The sequence below is a fragment of the Macrosteles quadrilineatus genome, unplaced genomic scaffold, assembly GCF_028750875.1.
Source record: "Macrosteles quadrilineatus isolate MER2022 unplaced genomic scaffold, UCM_ALF_1.0 Scaffold_4__1_contigs__length_99947679, whole genome shotgun sequence".
Taxonomy (NCBI): Eukaryota; Metazoa; Arthropoda; class Insecta; order Hemiptera; family Cicadellidae; genus Macrosteles; species Macrosteles quadrilineatus.
Window position 1 is genome coordinate 35,999,942 of NW_026542597.1, and position 24,725 is coordinate 36,024,666.

At 32.7% G+C, this 24,725-nt stretch overlaps 2 protein-coding genes across 8 annotated transcripts in view; one reads left to right on the top strand and one right to left on the bottom strand.

Moving 5' to 3' along the window:
• Nucleotides 1–1,439: 1,439 nt before the first annotated feature.
• On the bottom strand, nt 1,440–6,635 carry LOC128991409 (28S ribosomal protein S10, mitochondrial). Its single transcript, XM_054414256.1, has 5 exons — nt 6,205–6,635; nt 5,259–5,423; nt 4,168–4,298; nt 2,481–2,682; nt 1,440–1,578 (listed from the first exon to the last, which is right to left on the bottom strand). Exons 1-5 carry the CDS (start codon nt 6,229–6,231, stop codon nt 1,501–1,503), a joined length of 603 nt encoding a protein of 200 aa, XP_054270231.1. The 5' UTR covers nt 6,232–6,635; the 3' UTR covers nt 1,440–1,500.
• A 5,825-nt stretch (nt 6,636–12,460) lies between these two features.
• The window catches only part of LOC128991406 (pineapple eye protein-like), a 30,204-nt gene continuing 17,939 nt past the window's right edge, over nt 12,461–24,725 (top strand). For 6 of the 7 annotated variants that reach the window (XR_008490636.1, XM_054414248.1, XM_054414250.1 and 3 more), the window contains exons 1-6: nt 12,461–12,684; nt 17,353–17,660; nt 18,747–18,929; nt 19,499–19,600; nt 23,248–23,372; nt 23,834–24,011. Coding sequence is in view for 6 of the 7 variants with exons in the window: in XM_054414248.1 (XP_054270223.1) it covers nt 17,463–17,660; nt 18,747–18,929; nt 19,499–19,600; nt 23,248–23,372; nt 23,834–24,011 (786 nt within the window). In the remaining variant the exon portion in view is untranslated. The remainder of the gene's footprint in view (nt 12,685–17,352; nt 17,661–18,746; nt 18,930–19,498; nt 19,601–23,247; nt 23,373–23,833; nt 24,012–24,725) is intronic. The other variant, XM_054414252.1, reaches the window with a different exon arrangement.

Below are 24,725 nucleotides of genomic sequence, written 5' to 3' on the forward strand. Positions count from 1 at the left end.
AAATAATTTACTTCCTTCACCAAAAACTATCTTTTGCAACATAAATAACTGGGAGTTGATTTAATCTATTCACATTATTAGGTGTCGTATGTAGTTAATAAGACGTATATTGTAGTACAAAGATACTTTAGTTACATCATGGATGTTTTTATCATAAGTACGAAATGAAATAATTTTAGTCTTTCAAAAATTTTCTCATCAGTTTCAAATGCTGAACGAGTTGAAATTATAAAATAATTTTGATTGTAAAGAAACCTCTTGTTCAAATCATTTAATCATGATTGTGGATACGTTATTTAGTGTTATTTGGATTTGTAAATGTTTAATGTGTGAAGTACAAATGATGTTTATATGTATATATGTATATCTTTGTATTTGTTATATTTTACTTAAGTATAACCATTAACTGTTTTTGATGTCATATAATCTGTATAAATCTTTAATGAGTAAACATCTATTCTCACTACAACTTCGTTTTGTTTTGTCCTTAAACTCTTGTGGATAAAAATTAATTTTGTTGTTTTATTTAATTGTAATGATGAACATTTTTGGTTTGCTTGGTAATATTATGACAGTGTTTAGTGCTGCCAGTAATGTAGTATGTTTGGTAATAACATGTTTAAGTGTAAATAGGAAGGTAAAGAAAATCTTAACATTTAGTAGGATGAATGAATATAGTGAGTTGTAGGCCTACACGTTTTAGTGAATTTCCCTAAAGGGAAGAATCTATTACCATAGGCGCCATGGAAAGGTGTAGACCCGGGATGGATTTACTTTTTGCTAAGATTTATTTATATAATATATATGTATCCGTGAACACATAGTATTGTATAATAATATATACTCGAGTAATTTTGGTGTGATATTGGTGAAATTTGGAATGAATGAAGTTGAGCTAGATTATACTTGAATGAATGAAGTTGAGATTGATAAACTTGAATAGATGAAGTTGAGCTGGATAAACTTTAATGAATGAAGTTGAGATGGATAAACTCGAATAAATGAAGTTGAGCTGGATAAACTTCAATGAATGAAGTTGAGATGAATAAACTTGAATGAATGAAGTTGAGCTGGATAAATGTAAGTTGAGCTGGATAAACTTGAATGAATGAAGTTGAGCTGGATAAACTTGAATGAATACAACCAGCAAGATAAATTAGACAATTTCTGTTTATTTTAAGTTGCTCTTTCAAATCTTTATAGTAATCTTGTACAAACTTTTAATTTTGTTGCAAAACTATCCTTACTTTCTGATTAGCCCTCGTAACTTCTTAGCTAGCAGAACTAGTGAAACAAAGAATATTCAAGGTATGTAACCTCGATAATTCTACTTGCGAAATATACAATTTAATATTTTAACTTAATTGATACCTTAGGTTGTACAGTACATTTTGTTGGTATTGAATAGGGATGAAAAACTTTGTGAAACAACAAATACATACTGTACGTTTTTACTCATTTTATTTCTACTGCTATATTATTTACATTTTACAACGATCTTCAACTTGGACTAGGAGTTTCAATTTTATCTGCTTTTTCTGGAGGTTGAATGTACTCTGGAATAACCTCTAGTCCAACCTGAGAACACAACAATTTTCTATTAGGAAAAGGTTTGGTAGGTAGCCTATGCTTTAAAAATCTAGCTTAGAGGTCTATATAACTTATTCTAACTTATTGGAAACTGCATATATTAAAAATTGAGGCGGTAGCTAGAATAAGAGCCTATAACCAAAAACAACATTTTGAGAAAAATGCTGACAAAGGTTGGGTATAGTCCGCCGTGGTCTATCGGTCTGCAATGAAAAATAAAAATATCAAAATGAAAATTGGTAGGTTTGCAAAAAAATACATGGAGATTCAATTTCTGCATTCCCCAGAAGAGGGCCCTTAGTCTATCGCCTCAATTAGTAATGTTAAGGTACAATATTCTGTTTTCATTAAAGATCAAATTCTAACCAACAATTATTTAAAAACAACCGGTCATTTTACTATTTCAGTAATTAAAAACCTCGTTTAAACCAAATAAAACTATCTAATCTTAAACAATAACTCGTCCACTAGCTATATAACCACACAGTGAGACAAATAATGAGAAAGTAACTCAAAAAATATATAAACAAATTGTAAACAAAACACGACATCTACAGAAAACCGGACAGAACTAACAAATAAAATTGGCTTCAGCTGTTCCATAAGGATGGGAAATCTACTAAGGGACTATGTTTTATCTATGACAATATTTAGACCAATTAATTCTGGAAAAGTTTCAAGCTTTAGAAAAATTATTTTCTGGCACATTTAAGTACAAGGAAACAAAAAATCTCATCAGAAATCAATGAAATCATGTGGATTACTACCTATAACTTGATGGAGTAACTCTGAGTTTCTAGTGCCACGAAGGACTCTTATAAACAAAAACCTGCTATTCAAACAAACCTCCTTAAAACCTAGGTTTTAGCACTCTATGTCTTTTAACTTACTTTGGTGACTTTCATCGCAACCCCCTCTGGCAAGTTGCGTTGTATGTACTCGAGAAAAGTGTCAGCAGTTGAGCCAGTCAACTTGTGAAATTGCATGAAATGGAAATAAGTCCTAAACTCGTACTGTACTCTGCACTTCTTGTTTACGTGGATCGATCGTAAAACTGTATATCTTTCATGATGGGGTTTATGGGGAGTCCAACTGAAAAAGTAAAAAAAAAACATTCATGAATGTAGAGATATGATGAATCAAATCAGATAGGTACTATTCTAACAATGAATTGCAATGCAACCCTTTAGAAATTTTTTTAATGCAGTAAAATCCAGATTAGCCTAATCAAAATAAAGGGAGAACATTTTGGTAAAACATTTTCTGGTTAATCAATATTTTGGTTCAAGCAAGAGATATGTTTTATGTCAATCCAACATTAGTGTGTATAGTGACTTTGACTATTAACAGTTAGTTGTTAGTACAGTAGACATCCCATTTTCTCATTGAAACTTCACCTGTTTCTAAAATGAAAATGGATGTAGTTTGACTAAATCACCAACAGCGTGATGTCACTACCGGTACTGCTTGAATAAGCAGAATATTCCTGTTTAATGCACCAACATTTTAATAAAACTGAATAGAAAAGATAGTTAAAGGTAAGATTTTTTCCAGAAAAAACACTTTGCCCAGGAATACATTCAAGAGAAAGGAATGTAGCCTACAGCTAATTTAACCAACAGTAGAGTTCCAGACCGTTGAAAGTACACAACATTTTCACTACATTAACCCTAGAATGCCTGTGAAGTAAATTTTCCGTAGGCTTGTTTTTAATATGAGAGAATGTATGCAAAAATGCACGCCAGAGCTTCCTGCTCCTCAGTATAGTAGGAATCAAAAGTAAAGTCCCATGTCTGCTGGTAGAGTGGACCCGTCCTAATCCTGCTTGTCAAAACAACGCTATTGTTGGGAGCTCGGCGATGCAGGCAAGCTGGGAATACCGCCCTCCCCTCGCTGTTCCTAGAAATTCCTGAGCAGGTTCATACATCTAGACTTAACTCCTCGACCTGATAACTCGGTAAAGGGAAATCGTAGAGCGTTCACTCAAAGTTGTTTTTATTCCCCTTTCTCAGACGAACAAAATGAGTCTTCGCATGATGCTCCAAGTCTTATGGTTCAATTTATGCAAATTGTAGTAGGACATGGAATTTCTAGGAACAGCGAGGGGAGGGTGGTATTCCCGGCCCACCTGCATCGCCGAGCTCCCAACAATAGCGTTGTTTTGACAAGCAGGCTTAGGACGGGTCCACTCTACCTGCAGACATGGGACTTTAATTTTGATTACTACTATACCAGTCTTGTTTAGGCCTACTGGTTGTTCTTTAAGTTTGCTGCTCTTATTATTTAATTTTGGAAACATTTTCCCCCTGTGCTAACTTGAGTGACCACAATCATTTAATGTAGACGTTTGTAATAATTGAGAGTGAACCCTACTAATACTGAGTGCGCATTAATTATGAACATTTATTTTTATATCTAAGATTGTTTTGATCTCTGGAACAAGGTGTCAATGTCAGACATAGTAGAAAATAAACACAATTGATCCCAATAAAAGTTGAGATTAAAATCTATTAATAATATTAAGCTATGAATCGGAAACTCCTACCACATTTAATTAGTGGGTTTAAAATTAGTTACCTTTTTCCAACTTGAACTCCCAAGTGGTTAGCAGCAGTTTTTGTGAACCAAGCATAACTTTTCAAAACTTCTTTGTCATTTCCCCTTACTTCCACTTCTACTAGTTTGTACAGTTTGTCTGGCAGTCCGTTCTGAAAATTAATTTACAGTATTCAAATAGAATTAATACTGAAACATAGTTTTTAAATTTTTTTTATTGATTTTCAACTGAAATTTTGAAAAATTACAATGAGCCTAAAATAATTTAAACTGACAGCTGCAATCAACATAATATCTGAAGAGGGATAAGTTACAACATGAATTGAACATATTTGTCAGTTTAATATCAAAAAGGGCAATGAATACTAACCCTTTAAGAAGTGAAATGCTAATGGAGTATGAGAATAGTCGGACTTGATTTTGCCTCCGAAATGAGCTTTGCTTGGCTGCCGCTAGGATCTCTCGCACGGTGGCAGTGCTACTTTCTCTCTCTTTCTAGTTAAACCCTGATTCTTCGTCTCACTCTCTCTCAATCAGTCAGCTCACTTGGCTGTGCGCTAACAATAGTCTGCCTTACGGCCGCCGTAAGAACTAGGCCTATCCGAAATTAGGCCTAAAATATTCCCAGACTGAATTTTTAACAAAGGCATTGCGTTTCTTAAAGGGTTTGTATTAATTGTTAAATGCCTTACACCACAGAAAACAAACTACTATAACCCAGAATGCCAACCACATAGTAAAAAGCGTTAAGTACTTTGAGAGAGCTTTGCCTGTCAATTCGTAGGCAGCGCCACCAGCTGAGTGCATAGCAATGCTGGTGGCGCTGCCTACGAATTGACAGGCAAAGCTCTCTCAAAGTAAAAACGCTTTTTACCATGCGGTTGGCATTCTGGGTTATAGTTAGTATGTTTTCTGTGCTTAAGCTACACTCACAAAACTCAAATAATGGCAATCCTTAGATCACCTATAGTTAAATTACAACAAGAAAATGTAATTGTATATAAGAACTTTCATTGCTTATGCACAAAAATAACAAACTTTTTAAAGTGGCTAAAAAGTGTGGCTACCAATATTCTCAGATACCAGTAAATACCTAACGGAAATAAACTTACCACTGTATCTTCTGTAAGGGCAGCTTGAGTGGCTTCAGAATTTTTTTGTATTGTTGCCGAATGTACATATGACACTATGATTTTGGGGCTTGTAAATTTGTTAATATTTTGAGTAAATTCTGTGCTAGATGTCAGGGGTAAGTTACTCAACAAAACAGATGATTTCTGAAACAATAAGTTTAAATTCAAAATATTTAAGTAACTTAAGTTATCCTAGTTTTGTAAGGTTAAAAAAATACATGCATTACACATGTAAAAGTGACGATATAAATGTCTTATGTTACCCTATCTCTCTTAAGAATACTGGTTTACTATTAGGTCAAACTTTGATATCCTGCTCCATCGTATTATTGAACGTAAAACAATTGATTTGATCAATAAGTTTAATGAAAAGCCAAACTTCTCTATCTAATGTAGAATTGATAAGTTAACTTAGGTACTGTTTTAAAGTAACTTAGGCTTAGGTTAGGCCTGATAAGTTAATTGTCCAGGAGCACTCACATCTAGTGCTTTATAAGTTTAGCTTAAATTAATTAGTACTTTCCTGTTAACCCTACGAGTGTCAAATCGACAAAAAATGTTGATCTCAAATTCATTAAGTTAGGCTATTATTAATAACTTAATTAACAGGGAACATTCATTATTATCAATAATTTCTTGCAGTTTATTGATATTTCGTTTTTTGATCCAATATCAACTACCGTAGCCCATAGTCTGGCAGTGTGTGGACACCATGCCACCCAAAGTGTACTGCTGCTCCAGAAGAAGACGTAAGACTAATAACATATTCGGGCAGAACTGACCACTCTCAGCCTATTTAGGCCTAGGCCTATTTAGAGCTTGGCGTGTTTGTGTTAAGTTTTATAAAATTGCCACTGGCATGGACACTAGAACTAATGAAGACTTATTTACTTCTAAAATAACTAAAACTCATTGTTTAACTTACCTTGAAATGTCTTATAATCGAGAACATTTTAGAATTTGGGGGTTTCAGGAGTATGACTTGGTAACATTGGCCTACAAAACTGCGTTAGATAAGACCAACTACAATACAATATTAAGTTATAATGAAAATCTAAATAAAGTTGGGTCTATAGGCCTACAGTACCTGATCTATTTTGAGGCCTAGGCCTAGACAAATTAAAATAGTTAAGTCTAAGATAACTAACTTAGTAAACTTATCTAAATCCGTATTGTGTATCACTAAGTTAAGTTACTGTTTCAAAATTCAAGTTTATATCACAATCACATTCATTACATCTTAGATAATACAAATTGGGAATAAGAAAGAGTCAGTGGAGAACAGAGAACATAATTTTAACGTCAAGTTTTGTTGAGTTAGTTAGTTAGAAGAATGCAAGAATCCAAATCCAAGAATGAATAATTAGGTTAGGTTGTTAGGTTGGTTGGTTATTATTATTAGGTTTAGGTTTTTTTGTGGCGCTGGGAATGGGCACACGGGAGGGACTAAGGCTAAAGGTGTAGTGACGTCATATCTCTAGTGGCTAATGTTTACTCTTGAGGCAACACGATTACCGTTAACGAAACGATGTGATTTCAGCGGCGTTCATGGCACGAATACTAGAAAATTCGTGGTTCATGGCATAGTTGGTAGCGTCTCGGATTGGTGTTCTGGAGGTCCCGGGTTCGAATCCTGCTGGCAGTACTAACATTTTGTCAACAAATTTTTTATATCAGCAAGTTTGGTTGGTTAGGTTAGGTTATGACAGTTTGATTTTATAATACTAAATTTTAAAATTAATTTTATAATTAATTAAAAATTATAAGTAATCATTAATTAGATTTTTATCTTATACAGTTTCTAGTATGGTTGGTTAGGTTATGTTATGACGGTTTTATTTTAAAAAATAAAAATTTATTTTATAATTTAAAAACAATATTTTTTAATTAAAAAGTTAATTTTATAAGTAAAAATAAAATAAAAAATAAATTTTTTCAACTTAGCGGTTCTAGCGGCGAACGCTGACACTACAAGATATGTTAGCCTTAGTCCCTCCCGTGTGCCCTACCGTTGTACGCTGTGTAAGATTTTTCATATGCTTTAATGTTTCCTTCTACAGCGCATAGGGTAGGCTCTAGATGAAGAACCATGAAGTTTCCCAGGCAAATGCAATTTTCTGTTAATTCATCATGGATTTAGACTAAGCGACTTTAGTGAGTAAGCGACTTTAGTGAGTATAATTAATCCATGGTCTAGCTGGAGTACAAAGTAATTTTTATTTATTATATGTACAGGAGTTAAATGTAATAAGAAATAGTTAGTGTCGTATAATAAATTGTAACGTGTTCCTCGAATAAGTTTTCCAATTGATGAGGATGAGGATTTTTATGTTCCTAATTAGGTGAATTTAGTAGACATCGTAGCACTAAGTGAAAAAACTAGTAGTAATATATTTATACGTGAGAATGTAAGGTGTAGAAATATTATATATTCTCGAGAATTCACGTCACCACGTCCCGGACCCGATCAGAACTTTAGATGATAGCTCGCTATCTACGCGTTATCCAAGGCTTATGATTACAGTAACACACGAATACTAGGAAAATATTTTTCTAGTATTCGTGCAGTATGATCATACCAACATGGATTATATTTTCGATGTCTATATTTTTGAGCGATGCGGATGCGCTTCAATTGAAGCTCTTGCACTGCACTCCTGAATTTAGTTTCCAAATACAGAAATCCAAATATTGATATTGAACGGCTGAAGCGCAAACGATCCGAACGAAATTTAGCACAAAGTAATTTCTGCTTGTTTTGCATTTATTGTTGTAATCTTTCCTAATATTTTTGAATTATCATACATTTTGCACAAATATACTATTTGTATATTTCTGTGTCTGTATTTCAGTATATTTCTGTATTTGTATTTTCTGTATATTTCTGTATTTATTTGTATTTCTATATATTTCTGTATTTTCTGTATATTTCTGTATTTGTATTTCGGTATATCTGTATATTTTGTATTTTCTGTATTTTGTGTATATTCTTTGTATGTAGCCATGTTGCATCATCAAATCAAATCAAATCATTTTATTAGGCCAAATTAACAATTATACAGTTTGCATTAGCCAAGTCACATCAATTACTAATATATTTTTAAATATTTACAATAATAATGGTTTTTTGAATTTTGAAAGGCTTGGTTCCAACTTAAGCCCTAGTATCACAAATATGTATTTTATAAATATTTTATATATTTAAAGTTGTATTTGATAGAACCTCGAATAAAATATATAAATAATATATCTTTAATAATAGTTTGATATATTCAAATATATATTTAAAATATTACCAAAAAGCAATGCAAAATATATATTAAATATAAGTTTTGAATATATAAAATAGATTCATAATATATATTGATCAAATAAGTATAGAATCTATAATATCCATATTTTATATGTATATTTTTCCTATTAAATATTTAAAAAAAATTATATGTTGAGAATATTTTAAATATATATATATAACGTATTTTTGAATCTATATTATATATTTAAAGTATTTATAAATATATTTTGAAACACGTCAGATATTTTTATTAATAAAATAATAATATATTTGTAGAATATATAGCCTATAATCTTTTATATTTAGCGAATAAATAATTTGCATCGTTTTTGTTTTTTATAGTGTCTATCAAATTATACATGCATATTTTGTATGATAATTGCTATTGTGAAAGCGTTAAAATTAAGTTAATAATAATAAGTACGCATATTTACGCATAATAATAAAAATTACGCATATAGTTAAGAGGCAGTATACATGTTCGACAGCCTACATTTGGGTCAAACGAAAAAAAGTGTTTATGGGTTTTATTTTTTAAATTGCAATATGTGACAATGAATGTGATCATAGAAATCTCGAATGATTAGCTAGAAAAGGGTGCTAGTGACTGGCGACCTTTTAAAAAACGAATGACGGAAAAACAGATTAACAGAATCATATTATAGTGTAGTATCAAAAATTTTTCAAGTATTGCAACCATTGCAACTGACGGCCACTCTTTCACCATTTGAAAACTAATGCTAACAACAGTCACAAGTAGCTCAGAGGTAAGCTAAGAGGCTCATAAGTCGAAGGAAAAAAAAATAAAATTTGTTTTTATGAACTATAATCAATTTACTCAACTGATTATTGTGCTTTTCATACCAGATCTTCATTATTTTATGTTTTTATGTTTAGGCCCCATGGGATGCTTGGAAGAGATATTAAATACATTTTTTATTAAAATATTATTCACTAAAATATATTATTGGAACATATTTTTTTAATATTTAATAGATTCGAAAACATATTTTTTATATATTTAATATATTTAAAAACATATTTTTTATATATTTAATATATTTGAAATATTATATAAAATTAACATTAATACACAATTGAGATATATAAAATAGATTTTAAATATATTTTTCATATGTATTTAATATACAGGGTGATTGAAAAGTCTGGGTACGGCTTAATATTTTAAAAAATAATGCAGATAGAGCTAAAATACTTGGTACAAAGTTACAGGGCATAAAACTCTATTTTAAAACATATTCAGTGATTCAATAACACTTCAGGGGGACGTCCCACAAGGAGTCAGAAGAAAATCTTAAATAGAAGCATAGGTCAATATGCACATCAAATCAAAGGTCTTTTTTAGAAGAATACAATGCCGCAAACCGCACTTCAAAAAGTTGATCCTGCGCAAAATGGCAGATGTTCAAAGATTTCTTGAATCCGCCATTTTGAATCTTTGAACGGCTGCCATTTTTTACTCAGGCATTCTTTTGAGCTTGAATTTACGGCATCGTAATCTAAAAGTGAAGACCTTTAATTTGATGTGCATATCGACTTATTCTTACGTTAACAATTTTCTTCCGATTCCTAGGGCTGTGCCCCCTGAGGAGAAAGCGTATAATAGCAATGTAAATTAAATGAATCTTTGAACAACTGTCATTTTGCGCAGGATCAACCTTTTCAAGTGCGGTTTGCGGCATTGTATTTTACTAAAAAAGACCTTTAATTTGATGTGCATACTGACCTATGCTTCCATTTAAGATTTTCTTCTGACTCCTGGCGGGCCGTCCCCCTGAGGAGGTAGCGGATCACTGGATATGTGTTAAGATAGATTTATATGCCTTATAACTTGATTCCAAGTTTTGTAGGTCTACGTTTATTATTTTTCAAAATATTAAGCCGTACCCAGACTTTTCAATCGCCCTGTATATTTGTGCTACTAGGGAGGGATAATGGAAGTGAGTTGAAAAGCTCTATGCCAATGTACAATGTGTGTTTTTTGAAAAAAGAAGTTTTGTGTTTAGGAATTGGCAAGTTAAATGAATTGCGCAAGGTGTATTGATTTTTAAAAAAAAAAGTCAAATTCAGGAAAGTTTTGTTTCAAAAAGGTCAAAGTTTCTTTACCAGAAAATTGTGGACGTCTGGTAAGTAGCAGAAATGTGGGTGGGGTCTTAAATTAAAGGTCTTAACCCCAGGGATTCGGGAAACATAGCAGAATTTCCATAAAGTTACCAGAAAACGAGATAACTTAAAATATCCACCATAAGAACGCATGGGGATTGAAAAACGTCTGCATTCTAATCAGCTGTTACTCTATTTGCAATGTTTAAATTTATTCGCCGAAAGTCAATGTTGCTAAATAAAGTTTCCAAATGAAATGTAGCCTATTTGTTTAATTTTTTTGTTTTTATAATGAGTGAAGTAACTAAATACCCCCGCCGCAGCAAACCTGCCGACTAAGCGAATTTCCATTTGTCTGAATTGATTTTCAGTTAAATATATTTTAATAACATTAGGTTTAACGAGTACCTAGGTTTGCTAATACAAAGAAACTAATAAAGTGTGTTTTTGAGTAAAATATTGATAGCTTAGTACAAAATAAATAAATTTGCCAAGTTTGATCAAAATATATCCATAAACAAGCAAACTACAACATTTGACAATTTTCTCCATAAGAATAACATGGGAATTTTAAATTTAAATTTTTTTAAATTTTCTCCGTTACTAATAATTGAACAAAAATTCTTTTATATAGGTACTAAATTATTTGTTTTTTTTAAGCTCTTTAAAAAGGTCTAAAGAGAAATCGGGAAATTTTGATTTTTGAGGGTCAAAAGTGAGAAAAACCAATTTTTACCCCATAAAACCCCCCGTAAAGCCCCGTTCCCATGGTCCGATCGTGCTGGTTCGCGAACTCATTCAAGTTTATCCCGCTTTACACCTTTAAACCAAATTTCATCAACATTGGACAAAAATTACTCATGTTATCGCGTTCACGGACGTATATATATATATAAGTCTATATATATATATATATATATACATATATAAAAATTTGAACGAATGGTGTTTTTGGCCTCTGGGGACATCAAAATGAAAAAGTAAATCGGTCCCGGGTCTAGGTCTTACCGTGCCACCTACGGTAATAGCTACTTCCCTATAGGGAAATTCGCTAACAGGGTATGGGAAGACCTGCAAGATGTGGAAGAGTATCCAGGAATACAACTGACTCAAGAAATGATTTTAAGTAACATCAACCTTTTTTTATAAAAACATTTTTATCACTAACCAAACAAAAGACCAAAGCTACTTTAGTAAACATAAATTTATTCATCAATATGTTTGCTTCCTTTAGCATGGTTAAACCTCTGGAGTCATTGATATTATTTATTTAAATTAACACCAAGCAACAAAAGCAAACAAAGACAAACAACAAATTGTGTTTCACACAAAAGATATGTTGTACTGGGATAATAGATAAGTTGATTCTAAGATTGTTTAAATATTGGAATTTATTGATGTGTACACAACAACTAAAACCTTATCGAAACGAAAACGAAACGAAATACTAATGCGCCGGCGCATTAGTATTTCGTTTCGTTTCGATAAGGTTTTAGTTGTTGTGTACACATCAATAATTTGTTATAACTACTACAAGACCCAAAATCAGCGATAGTTGGTTCCGGTTCTTTAATAATTAATATTTTTGTTGAAAATAGAAATTAGGAAAAAGTACTATAATTAATTAATTATCGATTAGTATTCTTGCTGTACTGTACATCCACCCACAAGATTTCATATGGACTGTGTCTTACATTTTACCGCCTTTTTCATTATCTGACCTTCAGAAATTGACTGTTGTTGATGTTGACTTTGGTTGGGTCCGCCATTATTATTAACAACATTTTTAAAGCAAAAACGAGGCTAGTCTCCGAACATTGTCATTAATTAATTTATAGTTTTTGCGTGGATCTTGGATTTATAATACATCATGTATCATTTTAATACCTAGTTCTTTCAAATAGTTTCTTACAATGTCACGCAGTAAATCTTTAGTTCGTTTAAAAATAACAAGCCTAATTTCATCTGCCAACTCACTTTAATCAGGTAACTATGTTAATGTTTTACATTTTTAGTCCAAATAATTTTTGAAAGTTTGCGTAAAATCAATGTTATACCTCATTGAGAGTTATGTTACTCTCATTTAGAGAATAATTTCTAACCTTAGGCAGCAGTTGCCATATCGTTGTTTATTTTTCGTCTAGGGCCTAACTTAAGTTAGGCTAGGTTTGTTTATTCAGCACTAACTTAACTTAGGACTTAGGCTCTAGGCCTAACTTGTGCCTGACAAAGTGTTAGAATTTTAGGCTTTGGTCCTCATAAATGGCAACTAAGTTAGGCCCTAACCAACCAAACAATATAGGCCTAGGCCTAGGCCTATCAAATAAAAATAATCGATAGATCGATCGATAGGCTAGGCTATTTTCATTCGGTTGTTTATGTCAACAGATACGGAAGTCTACCCCTGAGTTAAATGCAGTTTGCGTTGAGTAGGCTAGGTAGTCTAATCCTAGGCTTACAGCTGTAGGTCTTGCTAACATAAGTTAGGGCTAGTCTAGGATTCTGATGCCTGTTGCATATTTGTTCATTTGGAAAAGGATTAATTTAATCAATCACAGACGTTAGGCTATTTCTACACTTTAATGATGCTAAATAACTTCCCAAATTCAAAAATGACTGTTGTTTCCCATAGAAAAGTCAAACAAACACGGAAAACTAGAAAACAACGAAATTATTTTCATATCAAAACACACGTAGCATATGTAAATTAGTAAATTGTGTGGAATTCAAAGTTGAATCTGGTTACCGGTTACTTTATGTAGCCTAGGTACCTTTTTACTTTGGGTTGGGCGCCTAGTGTTGAATTCTGCACAATTTAAATATACCTTAAATGTGTAGCCTATTTTGATATGAAAAAAATTAACTTAAATCAAAGTAGTTTTTCTGTGTGTAGGCTAGCCTATTCGACTTTTCCGGGGAAAACGACAGTTATTTTAAAATTCAGGACAAATTACTTATTTTAATGTAGCCTAACATCTGTGAGGCTATTTTAATTAGGCCTACTGGAAAAGGTTAATATCCGTGACTTAGCGCTTCACAAATTTAAATTTTGTTTTCACAAATCTAGGCTAACCTATCTAACTTAGTGCCTGGTATTTTTTTCCTAAATCCAAAAATACGTAGGCCTAGGCCTATTCCACGTTTGATAGCAAGAGTCCTAAGTTAAGTTAAGCGTACGGTAAACTAAATTCAAGATTAGGCCTACTATTTATTCCATGCACAATGGAATCATTCCAATACTGTAGCCGTTTCAGGGTGTCTACCAGGCGGGAATTCCGGGAAATTCGGGAAAAAGTCAGGGATTTGGAAAGGTCGGGAAAAGTCGTGAAAAAGTAATGAATTTCGGCCGAAAGTCGGGAATAATCTAACCTTTCAAAATTAGGGATGAACAGGTCCCAAAACTGTTAAAAAATGTTCTGGATCTTATATTCCTGATCATTGGGACGGGATTACATTTGAGGGGCGTGGGATGAATCGAAAATGCATCGGAATTCCAATTCGATTCAGTGATGATCAAAATAACGATTTGAATCATGAGCATTCAGTAGCCTATCCATATACGTTATTGAATCAGTATCTATATACATTATTGGATCCGTATCCATACGCTATTGAATCAGTATCCATAGCCTATATGTTTTTGAATCAGTATCCATACGTTATTGAATCAGTATCTACATTCGGTATTGAATCAGCATCCATATACGTTTTGAATCAGTATCCATGCGTTATTGAATCAATATCTATATGCGGTATTGAATCAGTAGCCTATTCATACGTTTTAGAATTAGTGTCCATACCTTATTGAAATCAGTACCTATATATACGTTATTGAATCAGTATCCAAATACGTTTTTGAATCAGTATCCATACGTTATTGAATCAGTATCCAAAAACGTTTTTGATTCAGCATCCATACGTTATGGAATCAGTATCTATATACGGTATTGAATCAATATTCATATACGTTTTAGAATTAGTATCCATATGTTATTTAAATCAGTATCTATATACGTTATTGAATCAGTATCCATACGTTATTGAATCAATATCCAAAAAGTTTTTGAATCAGCATCAATACGTTATGGAATCAGTACCTATCTATATAGGCTACAGTATTGAATCAGTATCCATAATATATGTTTTTGAATCAGTACCCATACGTTATTGAATCAGTATCTATATAAGGTATTGAATCAGTATTCATATACGTTTTAGAATTTGTATCCATAAATTTTTGAGTCAGTATCTACTTATTGAATCAGTATCCAAATACATTTTTGAATCAGTATCCATACGTTATTGAATCAGTATCCAAATACGTTTTTTAATCGGTATCCATACGTTATTGAGCCAGTATCTATATAAGTTATTGAATCAGTATCCATATACGTTTTTGAATCAGTATCCAATACAGTTGACTGTTACATTGATACTGTTACTTTGACTATCAGTATCCATATAACTTATTGACATTATTCAAATGATTGACATTAATTATATAAGTTAATCACTGAGACATTGCTTAGCCATACAAGTTATTACCATCCAAGTACATGGCATACACTGAGACATTGCTTCGCCATACAAGAAATTTATGTATACCTTGTAGTTCTGATTCTATCCTCTTATTTTATCAATGTAAACCAATTGAAAGATTCATTATTTAAATCTTACAAGGGTTTTTATTTGTTTACACCCAAACATATCTTTATTTATAAAATCAATAAAATAAAATAGGTAACATGCTTAACAACATGATGCTGCAAGTAAAAATTATGAAATAGGCAAGAAGCTCACTGATATATTTCCAGAAATACTGGTTCTTCTAATGTATGATTGCAAACAGATATTTCACTCTACTGACAAGTATGAATAGAAAAATTCGGTGTTGCTTCGAATCAAATAACATAAAATTTTTTAAAATCGAATCGTTGCTTTGAATTGAAATGTTTTGCTGCTTCACACACCCCTACATTTGATATGGGATTTTCTCGGCATATGATTCGTTTCGATCGTCAGTGAATTCACTGCGTCGCAAGTGACAACATATTTTGACGAAGGTACCGTGACCGCGAGAAAAAGGTGTAGTGACATGGAGAATGGACCGAGTTTTTGGTCGGGATTTATATAAAAATGGTAACTTAATGAAAAGTCGGGAAAAAGTGGGGAATGCCATTTGAGAAATCTGGTAGACACCCTGCGTTTGGACGAGAGGCTTCTTAAGAGGCTACTCTCACCTAGAATATTATGATTAGAGGATCCATTAGGTTACTGTAAGTTTGAATCAATATATGCAATGGCTATCAGAATGCAAATATTACATAAACTCAAAGGTATGCTGCCGATGGTTGACATATTGAGATCTAGTTAACCCTAGTGCCTGTGTCTATCGCCATAACGCTGAAGCTTGCATGGGGTAAACGTTTACCCCATCATGTTTGGATTTGATAAAATAAAACAAGCATTTTATCAAACAAATTAAAAAAAAACTTTAATGTCAACTGTAGTTTTTTCTTTAGTATCCTTTAAGCCTCATTTAAACTTAAATGTTTTTTCCTTCCTTTTTCCTTATATCGTGGTAAACGATGTTGAGGTCTGACCTAGGCTTATTTAAAAATTAGGCTAGCACAGTTAACATTTTAGTTTTAAGTTGTAGATTCCAGTTGTTAATTTATTAATTTTATCAGTGTCATGTGGTCTTCTCTCTTTGATTTGAAAGCTTGTTGTTAATTTTGAAGGCAACTACATCATTGGCAAGTTATTTTGTCAAGGCGTGTTTCAATACAACACCATAACTTAGTTTGCATTGATATTTTGTGATTGTTTCTCGGTTTGTTAAGTTGTTAAGAGTACCTGAGTTTATTAAATAGGTTTGTCAATCAGTATTGTCATCATTGGCAACTACAATGTGTTTTAAATATTATTTACATACATGTTTTTTGCCTCCTGGATTGATAAGTATAAATTGCTAAAAAAATAGGGCCTAGGTTACTTACGGTACCTTTTCACGTGATCAATCCTAGTGGTCTTTTAGGACGACTAAAAGTTTTGAGACATGCTGCCCCATTGTCATATCTTCTATCTTCATAAAATTGTTAAAACACTTAACTTAGTCTTTGCAGTTCCACATAGTTCACGCACACACATACACGCAGTTCCACACAGCACACGATACATTTACACGAGAATTAACATTTAGGACCATAATTCGAAGAAACAATATAACTTAGGCTAGCATGTGATTCTACCAGAGCTTTGTTATCCAACCCTAGAATCAAATACTTGTCCAAATACAGATTTTGAAACTAGTTGCTCAAAGTATTAATTAGGGAAAGTTGCATCAGAACATCTATCAGAGCTATTAGACCTTCCCTAAATAGTTATCAGTTTAGAAGCTAAACAATCATTCTCTTTTCAGCTGGCTGTGTAAAGGCTAATAACCTCCCCTTGGTCTGTGCTAACAACTAAAACATTTAACTTCTAAGCTTAAGCATTCTTATGTTGGGTTGTGCAATAATGTAACTTGAACTAACAGTTATCAAATAATCCAATGTCCCTATCACGTCCTGATGCTAGAAACTAGGCTGATGGTCAAAACCAGAAATTTGCATGAGACTTGTTATCATCATGGCATTTAACCTGTTCTCTCAGTGTACAGCCTATCAACTTAAACAAGACACAATATAGGCCTAATTTGGACAATGTACAATAAGTGAACAGTGAAAAATGAATGAGTGAGATAAACTCTGTATGTCTGGACTATGGAATTTCATCCTTGCGGGATCTGTGGAATTCATGTGTTAGAAACTGACGAGGCAGTCCAGTGTGATGGCCAGTGTTCTTTGTGGCATCACAGAGAATGTTTGGGAATGACTTTAGCGGAATATTTAAAGTTAAGTAGGGGACAAGAAGACTGGTTTTGTACTAAGTGTATTGTCAAACAAGAAATTAAACAAGAGGTGAGTCTTCTAAAAGCTCGTCCAATTTTACTGTTTGTTGTAATAATAATTCTGTTAATATTTTATTTCACCTTTATCATTTTACCTCACCGCCTCTTTTAAATTTCGTTTTGTTCGTTCAATGTTGTAATTCTTTTGCATTATCTAGCCGGAGAGTAATTAAGCATGTGAAATGCGCTGTTTTTAAGTTGATTATTGATCCCCTAAGTATTTTTTTTTTTATTGCACACATGGTAAACTTAATAGGCTTAAATATGTGACATATATTAAGTTTTTTTTTTACCATAAACTTGTGTCAAAATAAAACATAACCACTGATGCACTTTGCAAACTAGGAGGGTAATTAGTAAGATTATGATTACCGTATTTAAAATAGGTCTCACGATTACCTGGACTTAGTTTTGCGCATGCAATTAAAGGTTGCTTCACTGTGTTTAAGTTACTTATTTATTTTTTGTATGGAGGATTTGTATTTTTGTGTTAGGATAGTTGTGTCGTGCATGATAAATGTTATTAACTTACTTCAGCACCTCAATGTTCCTAACAACCCATCTTTGTAAGGTAAAATCAACTGATAAAAGTTTGTTTTAGGTGGTTAAGTAAGAGATTAATTCTAACCTTGAGGCCTAGGTTATTTTCTGAGGTTTCAACTACCCTGTTTTGCAACCTAGGGGTATAGGAATCCGCATAAAACTTTAGGGTTAAACTTAGCAATGGTTTTTACTTGGTTACTTATACTATAGTAGCCTAATTATCGTCAAGCAAAATAAAATTAAGATCTGCCAGAAGGGCTAGAAAACATTTCTCTTGCTTAGTCGCTTATATTTATTGTGTTTCCTAAGTCAATGGAAGTCTATGTTGGGTACTTACTCGCTAGCCTATGCAACTTGATATTTGATTGTACCGGTTTCAACTTTGCTTTCAGTAAGTGACTGTGCCAGGTTTTAAAACTTAATGGATTACTAAGTTTCAACAAAGCTGGATCCAATAGTAACTAAAACACATAGCAAGTCAGAACCTAGCGTTTTGTTTAATACTAAATTCCTTCTTAGCCATTGTCCTAACCTAGTTTGAATTCTTTTCTAGGCTCAGGCTCATAGAAGGAGGCAACAAAAATCAGATATGGGGAAGACAAAGATAGAGTGCAAGAAGCTAGAAGCTTTGGCAGGAGACCAGAAATGTGTCTTTTGTCACCAGACAGATATAGATGAAATGAAATACGGTCCTGTCTATATGCATAAGAACATTATCACACACTATTATTGTTTGGTAAGTGTGTTTGTTTTGTTATTTGTGGTTCTAAAAAGTAGTATTAGGATGGCATTTTGATGTGAGTGATACAGGATGGCATTTTGATGTGAGTGATACTTGATATTTGTGTCCTTTACCCTTGGCCGACATTGTTGGATAAGTTAGATCTTTAAGTTAATGGATAGATCAATGCAATGGTCGTGGAACCATGCTACACCGCAGAAACAAATTATTGGTTTTAAGGTAGGCCATCAGTTAAACTTTTGCTGGTAGTATGGAGATTGGCCTAAAGTGGATGGCAGAGACGAGTAATTTTTACAATTGGGATGGTTTTTGCTACTTTGAGACAGCCTGGTAAAATACCATTACTTAGGCATAGATTTTACGGTGCAACTAATTAGTAGGCTATTCCACTGGTGACAGAGTTTAGTTTGAGAGGCATACCTAAAAAAAATAAGTGGTGGATGGCTCAAGTAAGTTAAAAGGATTTGTAATTTTATGTGAGTTGCGCCCCAAATTAGGCGTTTTGAGGCATCTTGAACGTATTTAACAAGGTTATATGTTTGTAAGGTTTTGTTTTGTTTCAGCTGTTATCTTCGAACATGGAACAAAATGGAAGAGATTCTGATGGAATCCTGGGATTCTTAGGGAATGATATTCATAAAGAAGTAAGAAGAGGGGCACGACTTGTAAGTAGCTTAATCACAAAAATATTGCACCTCTTCTAACACTAATAGGCAATTATTTAAAATTATGATTTGATAAGTTATGTTTTGGGCTTATGTTTTAATTTAAAGTATGTTTTTTGTATCATAAAATAGTAGTCTAATGACTCGTATAAATAGAGACCTCCTAATATAGCATATTACTGAAATTTGGAAATGTTAAAAGGAAAAAAAAAACTGTTTTAAAAATGAAATGTGTTTGAAACAATAGGGCATTGAATTAGTTCCTAGATCATGTTTTTATCCAGTTAGTCATATTAGTCCTATCTTGTGTAATCAGAAACAGACGATTGCACTCTTAATTCCATCCAGAGACCTAATATTAAAATCGTAGACCAACTGAATAAAAACAATAGAGAATATAAAGTTTTTGACACCAAGAGTAGGCTAGCCTTTTGTAACAAAAATTTCCAAGTTGGTTGTTTCAATGGATATCAAGTAACAAGTAGGGTCAAGTGGGGTAATTGGGAACAAGGGGCTATTGGAATCACAGGTTGCAGTGATCTTATTTTTGCTTCAAAAATTACACATGTTGAATTTTATAACACCTCATTTGTTTTTAGCGAATTTCCCATATAAGGAATAAGCTATTACCGTAGTACTCATGGTAAGACCTATACCCGGGACCGATCCATAAACGTGTAAACCTACATTTATTCGAACGAGTTTGCGAACCAGCATGATCGGACTATGGGTATGGGAAAGGGGGTTTATGGGGGTTTTTATTGGGTAAAAATTAGTTTTTCCCATGTTTGGCACAAAAAACATAAAACTTAGCAATTTATTTCTTAACCATTTTGTAGAGCTTAAAAAAACAAATAATTTAGTATATTGAAGCGTTATTATGCGCCTAATGGTTACGGAGAAAATGCCAAAAAATTGTAAATTAAAAATTCCCATCTTATTCAGATAATAAAATAAGTAAACTGTTGTAGGCCCTAGTTTTCTTGTTCATGAACATATTTTGATCAAATTTGGAAAATTCATTTATTTCTTACTAAACTATTAACATTTGACAAAAAAAAAACAAACACTTTTACCCCCCCCCCCCGGTTGCAACAAACCTAAGCACTCGTTAAATAAGGAATGAATGTGACATTTTTAAAGAGACATTTTAGCATAGACTAAGCAACACAAGTAGACTCCTCATCCCATTGTAAATGTTGAAGCTTGTTTTTTGCGTCTAGTTCATGTACGTCCACACTGATCGCTAGTGTAGACAACATTTTGTTTCTATTATTTTAGGGTTATTTTCATGATTTTTGCTTTACTGTTTGGTTATATAACTAGGAGACCAGTTATTGTTTATGATTATATCGTTTTATTAGGTTAAACGAGGTTTTAAATGACTGAAATAACAAGAAACAAATTGTAAACAAAACATAACCTATGTAGTTGGACGTACAGAACTAACAATCAAATTGGCTTCCATTAGGATGACTAATCTACTAAGGGAGTATGTTTTATCTATGATTTTAGTGTCAATCCAATCAGGCAATATAAATTCGCTTAGTCTGCAGGTTTGCTGCGGCGGGGGTATTTTTTCAGTTACCACAAATTTTTTTCATAACAATTTCACATTTTATTATTTTTTGTGATTTTTTTGCTAAATGCTTGCATTTACACTTGTCACACAAATTTTATTAGGCCTATGATTTTTTGGTATTTTTCTGATTTTTTCCTGGAAGTGTTGAAATGACAAGAAGACTTGAAATTTACTTATTTTTCATCAAGGAATCCATAAAAAATATCAACAATAGCTTTAGATGAACAGATAAAATGTTATAGCCGTGATCCCAATTACCCCCTAAAACGCATCATGGGGTAATTGGAATCACGGGGTGTGAGTAATTGGAATCACCATGATTCCAATATAAGTAATTTGGTAATTACTTAATAATTTTAATTACTTAATTAAAATTATAAAGTAGCCTAATTATTAAAAAATATTAATTTAATTACTTATTATTTTTTTTTTAGCCTACTTAATAATAATAATTTTTCTAATAATAAGTACAGTAGACTCCCTCTTATCCGGACACCTTTTAACTGGACATTGGTTTAACCGGACTACACTCGGTAGAAGTGACATCTCTTTATCCGGATAATTTTTAACAGCACATCGGTTTAACCGGACTAGATCGGCAGTAAGTGGGCGGTACTGAAACGACTGTTCTTGTGGGAAAGTTTTGAGACCAGTGATTACGTGTCTAAATACAAAGCTCTCCTAATTTGAAGTCAAATACTGTATAGAGTATGCATTTAAATGGTCCCTTTTAACGAGATTCTGGGGACGTCGGTTTAACCGGAAAAACCTTTATCCGGACTGGCCTCGGTCCCGAGGATTCCGGATAAGAGGGAGTCTACCGGTAACATGATTTTTATAAGTAATTTCCAAAATAAGTAATTTCACCTCTGACATGGCCCCGCAAAAAAGCTTGTAACTCCCAAAGTTGTTAACATAATTCAAAAATTTTAATTTTCTCTGAAAACTGACAACATGGAATATATCCCAATAGTCCAGAACTGATCTATGTAGAAGCTTTTGGAAAATACCAACTGTGATACCATTTGCCCCGGTGTGGTGGGGCAATTGGGACCACGTGCCATTTTTTTCCATACTTTTACTTTACCTAAAAATTGGTAATTAAATCAGCAATCACTTAAGATACCAATTTATTTGTGTGCAAAGTTTCATAGCTCTATACTGACTAAAAAAAAATAAAACTGTGTGACTTCAAAGATGAACAAGCTTCTATACCCGTGCTTTGCAACGGGAATAAAATGTGACCTAGAGAGCTATTAAAGTAATTCTGATGTGCGTTTTAAAATACGGCAACTTTATGATTTAGTTTGAAAATATAAACTGATTTAAAAGTGTAAACCTGCTTATTTTCAAGCCCTTACTTTTTATGTTAGTCGATCCAAAAGAATATGACAACATACCTTAGCGTAGCAATAGCTCAATTGCTTTATATTGATGCTTCACGAATGACATGTTTTACCATAATTCTTCAACTTTAGTCAAGCCTCTTTACATGTAGCTTACTATATAAATTACAAAATGAAACTTTGAGCAATTCTTTCTTTAAAACCAAACATAGCCCTCCTAAATCTACATAAAGCGTCACAAACGTCTTTTTTGAGTAAATAAACAAACACCAGTTCTTTGTACTGACCAGCTGTTTCAAACTAAATTAAATTAAATCATGTAAACTTAGGAAGCATGCCAGGCGTAGCCCTTTGGAAATCAGCCAGTGGGGCAGAGCCCTTAGGAAATTCGTCCATATCAATACTTTTCGGCAAATCAACACACTCTAAGCTTAATTTTGATGTGCCATATGCCTATATTTTTATTTGGTAAATGGCCTTAACCGTTTACATAAAATTTGATTGTATCACTTTAATAATATAATAGATTATATGATTTTCTGATCCCAATTAGGCCTACCCCACTTGACCCTAGGTCAAATACATTTGACTATTGATACATTACCTGAAGTAGGTAGACATTTCCTTTTCCTCTTAATAGTTTTATAACTTCAGACAAACTTATTTTAATTAATCCTACAGTTGAATATGATGAAATTTTATTCATTTTGTCGTTTCAGTACTGCACATACTGTCGCAGTGGAGGTGCCACTTTAGGATGTGCTGTTGCCAAATGTAAAGTAGTGTTTCACCTTCCGTGCGGGATGAAGCACGGAACTTTGCACCAGTTTTTCGGAGAGTTCAAGTAAGTCATTATCCTTGTACATATTTTTGATTCACAAAATAATATTCTCTGTTTCATTGTTTTTGCATAGTGATTATAACATTTTTGTTAAATCATTTCAATTTTGTTGTGGATTGATTTATAACTTCTTCGTTTTTCATCTACCCTTGGACTTAAACTGCTCCATGAAATCAGTAGCTGCTAAAGAAAAATATGCAATTAGTAAAAGTTCAATGGAATTGAAAAAGTAATAGTGCTACTTTTCCTATGTAACCTTATTAAACAAACCCTCAACAGAAACCGTTTCTACAAGTCAATTTAGATGTCATTATTGTTGTACCGGGTAGCTCATAACTTAATTAAAATTATTCAAAAATCTAAATTTGATCTTATTCAATCACAATGAAAAAATCAAAATAGAAACCAACTATGAATGTTTACATGTTTTTAAATGTGTGTCAAATAATACCATGTGGTTGCAGGTCATTCTGTGCCAAGCATCGGCCGGTACAAAAAATAAGCGCAAAAATCCTAGCTGAATCAAGTAAGAACGCAATGTGTGGGATATGCTACGAAAAGGTCGTACCACGACCTATCCATGAAACCCTTTGGGCACCTTGTTGTCAAAAGAGCGCTTTCTTTCACAGGGACTGTGTACAGGTATAGTAAATGGTTTAAAAAAAAAAATTAATTAAGCCTATATATCTTCAAATGGTCAATTAACTTATGTTGATTATATGATAAGATAGTATAGTGTAGATTTATTTTAAAAGATTTTTATTTGGGGAGTCTTAATACCAGTTAATGATTTGTATATGTTTTTTTTTTGCTGCTGAACATTGTGTTACTATGATTGAACAAATAATGTTAGTTAGAAAAACATCAAAACACAGTTTTATAATGGCTCGGTTGGTCAAACTGACATATTTTTAATTTCCCTAAATTAAAGTTTTTTTTTATATATGGATAGATTATGCGTTTGCCTGATGCATTACAAAAGGTATTATGTATGTTTTACGTATTTTAACCATAATTACACACTTTTTGTAATAATTAATTTTGGAAAAACCCAGGAGTCCTAAGTGATTTTTTTCTGCCGGTTTTAAACAGGTTGATCGTCCTACTATTAACTCATTAGCATACTTGGATGGAACATTTCCGCCCCTTTGCTAATTCATTTTGGCATTCACAGAAGGAACTGTTCCGCCCTGGGACATTGGTACTAGTTTGACATTGTTCTGAGGGATCGCATCCTTTGTTGGGTCAAAAATCTTTTCTGCGAATCTTCAATAGTAATATCTTAAGAATTATCTGCAATCATTATAATCTGCAATAGTATTTCCAGTTTCTTTTGTCACAAAAACAGGCTTTTAG